Raw genomic sequence first — 4,552 nt, forward strand, 5'->3', positions numbered from 1 at the left:
AGCCTCGCTGGAACCTAGCCCACTCCGCTCTCCGGGGGCGCTGGCGGGAGCGGGGCCGGGAGCCTTCGGGAGCCGGGGGTGCCACTGGTGGTGGCATCAGTGAGTCGCTGCTGCTTGTCCCTCCCCGCTCTCCCTCCCCGCCCCGATCACACTCCAGTAGATGTTACTGATTCTCACCCTGCTCATGGCTGCGGCCGGGAATGTATGAACCATGCACTTGCCTTCCCCTGAGCTGACTTAATCCGGGCGCGATCCCGCCGGCACCGTGCGAAGGGAAGTCGATCAAGCCGGCATCCGATCTGTGCGGAGAGAGACAGGACAGGGGATGAGTCCTTAAATGTCAAACACAATAACGCTACATGTGATCGAGAGATGTAGGAAAGAGTTTCCCTACACAAACGGCGGGGGGTGGGGGGGTGGGGGGGGGGGGGAGAATATACGCAATTGGAAATATTGTTCATCCCAAAAGGGGAATGCGCTGGCCCGTGGGGTGATAACCTGATCTCCAGGGCAGAGTTACTGGCGCCGGGATCAGCCCCTCTTTTCACTTTCGAAAATCCCCATTTCCCCGCCAACCCTGTACACCAGCCAGCGCCGGTAGATATCTTAATCTCTCCGTTTTGACAACCGACAGGTACTTTTTTTTTTTCCACTAAAAAAAAAACTGGATTGTAGGAGGTCAAGCGTTGTCAAGGTGGCTTCGGAGATCGAGAGAATTACGTTAAAGCAGTAGTATATGGGTCATAAAACACGAAACGGGAGAAGACGCTATTTACAGAGGAGCTGCTCGGTATTTTACAGGGCACTCTGGCCGTGACAGGCTGCCTCGGGAACCGGGCGGTCTCACCGTCGGGGAAAGCGCCGGGAACCACCCTCCGGTGGAAGGCCGGCGACGGATTCTCTCCAAACATCCCGCCCGCGAAGCAGCTGCGGGTGGCGGTGGCGGGCAGAGGTGCGGTGCGGCGGCAAGGAAGGTGCGAAGCCCAGCGGCTGGAGCGGGGCACCGAGACCGGCGGGAAGATGGAGCGGGCTCCGCGGCGAGGAACCCGGACGAGACGGCAGCGGGCGGCGTGACAAAGGAATCCCTGAGGCGAGCGGACATCACTCCCCCCGCGGGATGTCCCACCGGGTTCGGTGCTGCTCCCGGAGGGGCTGTGACCCCACGCGTCCATCGCACTCGGGGAGCCCGGTTCCGGCTTTTCCATAAAAGGGCGGCGGAGCCGTCCCGGGCAAAACCTAGCCTGATGGCAGCACGGGAAAGAGTTAATAGTTTATTGGAGTCGGCGCTTCCACATACCAGAGGGGTAAGTCAAAACCGACCCGCCGGAGCACAAACAAGGCGAGCAAGTTCACCCTGACTGACAGGAGGTGAAGAACACTGTCGGACAGCTCGGGCTGGGGGCACCGTGAAGCGGCGTCCCGAGCGGCCAGGAAAAGACACGTGGATGTTTTTGCGGTGCCCGCTGCCCGCACCCGGGGACGCTTTCCAGGGCTGCAGCCTCTCCCCCGCGGCAGACCCGGCCCGGGCCGGGAAAGCCCCGAGCACCCCAAACACTCCGCATGCGCCGCCCGACCCCGACCCCGCCCCGCCGGGCCCGCCGAAGGGGCGTGGCGAGCCGCGGCCCCGCCCCTCCCGACGGGGGCTCCGCCCCCGCCCCGCCGGCGGCGCGCAGGCCGCGTGCGGGCATATAGGGCGGCGCGCGGCGCGGGGGCACGCGGGGCGTGCGCGTTGCCTGAGGCGGCGCCGACGGGGCGAGAGGAGGGGGCGGCCGCGCCGGCTGCGAGCCCCCGCCGCCCGCCGTGCAGCCCGGCCGGCGGCCCGCCGGGCGCGGACCGCCGAGGATTTTAATTAGGTGTGTCCCCCGCCTCCGCCGCCTCCTCCTCCTCCCTCCGCCCCTCGCCGCTCCCGCCCGCCCCGCCGCCCCTCAGAGTCGGCGGCCAAGAAAACCCAGGGAGACCTGGCGGCTGCCGGAGAAGGGGGAGCCGCGCGGCAGGCGGAGCGCCCCGTATCCCGCCGAAACTTGGTGGAGTTTGTCCGGCGGCGCGAACCAGGAGGCCCGCGGCGCCCGGCGGCCGCTTGCGAACGGCGCCCGGCGAGTATGAGCGAGGAGCGGGCTGCCAGCCGCGCCCTCCCGGGCAGAGCGGGGTGGCTGTGAGCGGGGCGGCCCGCGCCCCCTGGGGCCCGAGCCGCCGCGGACCCCGTCCCGCCCGGCCCCGCAGCGCGCCGCGGCGGGCTGCCCTCCGAGCTCCGCGGGCGGCGATGGCACCGGGCAGGCTCTGACAGCCGCCCCGTCCAGGGCTTGCCGCCGCACCGGAGACTGCCGAGCGGCATCGCGTCCGCAGCGAAGCGAGGACACTCACGCCCCACGCCGCTCGCCTGCTGCCGGATCCTGCCCTCGCCGTCGAGACTTCTCTGCGGTCCCGTCTGGACTCCGGCCGCCGTCGCCTGCGGGGTGTTCTGAGGAAGAGCCGTGGACCGGAGATCGGCGGTGCAGAGAGAAGCTCCGAGGCCCAGACGGGGAACGGAGGCCGTCCCGCCCGAGCCGCCCGCCGCAGCGCCCTGACGGGGAGGCGCCGCCGCCGCTCGGCAGCGCCCCGCGCCCGGAGCGGGGCCACCGGGTGCCGCCGCCCCGCACCCGCGGGAGTCCGTGCCGCCGCGCCTGGGCACCCGCCGAGATTGCTTTTGGAGGAGCGGACCGCGGTGGGGGCGAGGAGGAGGAGGAGGCGGGAGACAACCCCGGAGTAGGCGGCCGCCAGTGCGGGGCGGGCGGCAGCTCGCCGGGGCGGCGGGGGGACACCATGTCCAAGCCGGTGGATCACGTCAAGAGGCCGATGAACGCCTTCATGGTGTGGTCGCGGGCGCAGCGACGAAAGATGGCCCAGGAAAACCCCAAGATGCACAACTCGGAGATCAGCAAGCGCTTGGGCGCCGAGTGGAAGCTGCTGACTGAATCGGAGAAGCGGCCCTTCATCGACGAGGCCAAGCGGCTGCGGGCCATGCACATGAAGGAGCACCCCGACTACAAGTACCGACCGCGGCGGAAGCCCAAGACGCTGCTCAAGAAGGACAAGTTCGCCTTCCCCGTGCCCTACGGGCTGGGCGGCGTGGCGGACCACGAGCACCCGCACGGGCTGAAGGCGGGCGGGCTGCATGCCGGCGCGGCCGGCGGGCTGGTGCCCGAGTCGCTCCTGGCCAACCCCGAGAAAGCGGCAGCCGCCGCCGCCGCTGCCGCCGCTCGCGTCTTCTTCCCCCAGTCGGCCGCCGCCGCTGCCGCCGCCGCCGCCGCGGCCGCCGCCAGCAGCCCCTATTCCCTGCTGGACTTGGGCTCCAAAATGGCCGAGATCTCATCCTCCTCCTCTTCCTCGGGCTCCGGGTTGCCCTACGCCTCCTCGCTGGGCTACCCCGGCGCCGGCGGGGCGGGCGCCTTCCATGGGGCCGCCGCTGCTGCCGCCGCCGCCGCCGCCGCCGCCGGGGGGCACACGCACTCGCACCCGTCGCCCGGTAACCCGGGCTACATGATCCCCTGCAACTGCAGCGCCTGGCCCGGCCCGGGGCTGCAGCCGCCGCTGGCCTACATCCTCCTGCCGGGCATGGGCAAGCCCCAGCTGGACCCTTATCCCGCAGCCTACGCCGCGGCCCTATGACCCGCGGCCGGAGGATGCCCGCGCAGAGCTCCGGTGCCCGCCTGGATGGCTGCCGGCGCATACGTGCGGACGGGGAGCGGGGCGAGTCACCGCCGGGACCGCGGAGGGTGACCGGGGCAGGCGATGGGGGAGCGCCGGGGCGGTGGCCGACCTGTTGCGCGTCTCCTGCTCGCTGCCCCGGGTAGAGCTTGTGTGTGTTGCATGCGGTCTGTGCAGATAGCCCAGCTGAAACAGAAGAGAAAAAGAGAGGAAAGAAAAGAAAAAGAAGAAAAAAAGAAAATAACCTATCCGTCCTGCCCCCCAGAGTGTGTGTTCGGGACAGACACGGGGTGTAGCACCCGTCCGCCGCTCCGGCGTTCCCTTCCCTGACTCCTCCGCCCCGCGCGGTGCTCGCTCGGAACAGTCCCGCTGTAGCATCCCGCCACCGAGAGGAGAGACAGGGGTAGCTGGGGGGTAGTGAGGCCCCGGCTCGGCACGGCAGTGCCAGGTGCGGCCCCGGGAAGGGACAGGGTGGCTCTGTCCTTGGTTCGTAGCCCCTCGTGGGATCCACGCGAAGAAGGATGTCGGCGGTGTGGGATGCTGCCCGTCCCGCGTGGTTTTCTACCCTCCGCTGCTACGGGATGCTGAGAAGCGCGGGTCACGATTTCCATAGGATAAGACGCGTGACTCGGACCCCGTGTGTCTCCCCCCTCCCCTCCACTAATTAAGTCTCACCCTCAGACTGTAAATTTGTATATCTCTGTGGAAATGTTAGGTCTCGGATGGAAAACTCTGTTAGTTACTTCGCCCACGGTCGATTCAGTTTTAACCTGAAAAAAAGGAAAAAAAAAAGGAATGCCTTTCAAAGGGAATAAAAATATTGCGAGACTGCTCAAGGATCGCAATATTATCTAAGGTTAAATCAGAC

At 68.0% G+C, this 4,552-nt stretch overlaps 1 protein-coding gene across 1 annotated transcript in view; it reads left to right on the top strand.

Annotated features, from left to right (window-relative positions):
• Nucleotides 1-1,753: 1,753 nt before the first annotated feature.
• The window catches only part of SOX21 (SRY-box transcription factor 21), a 3,554-nt gene continuing 755 nt past the window's right edge, over nucleotides 1,754-4,552 (top strand). Inside the window, exon 1 of the mRNA XM_071430975.1 lies at nucleotides 1,754-4,552. This exon is cut by the window's right edge and continues 755 nt beyond it. Coding sequence (XP_071287076.1) covers nucleotides 2,800-3,645 — 846 coding nt within the window. The 5' untranslated portion in view covers nucleotides 1,754-2,799 and the 3' untranslated portion in view covers nucleotides 3,646-4,552.

Source organism: Agelaius tricolor, unplaced genomic scaffold (genome assembly GCF_023055355.1).
Source record: "Agelaius tricolor isolate 1412-34295 unplaced genomic scaffold, bAgeTri1.0.p SCAF_7, whole genome shotgun sequence".
Taxonomy (NCBI): domain Eukaryota; kingdom Metazoa; phylum Chordata; class Aves; order Passeriformes; family Icteridae; genus Agelaius; species Agelaius tricolor.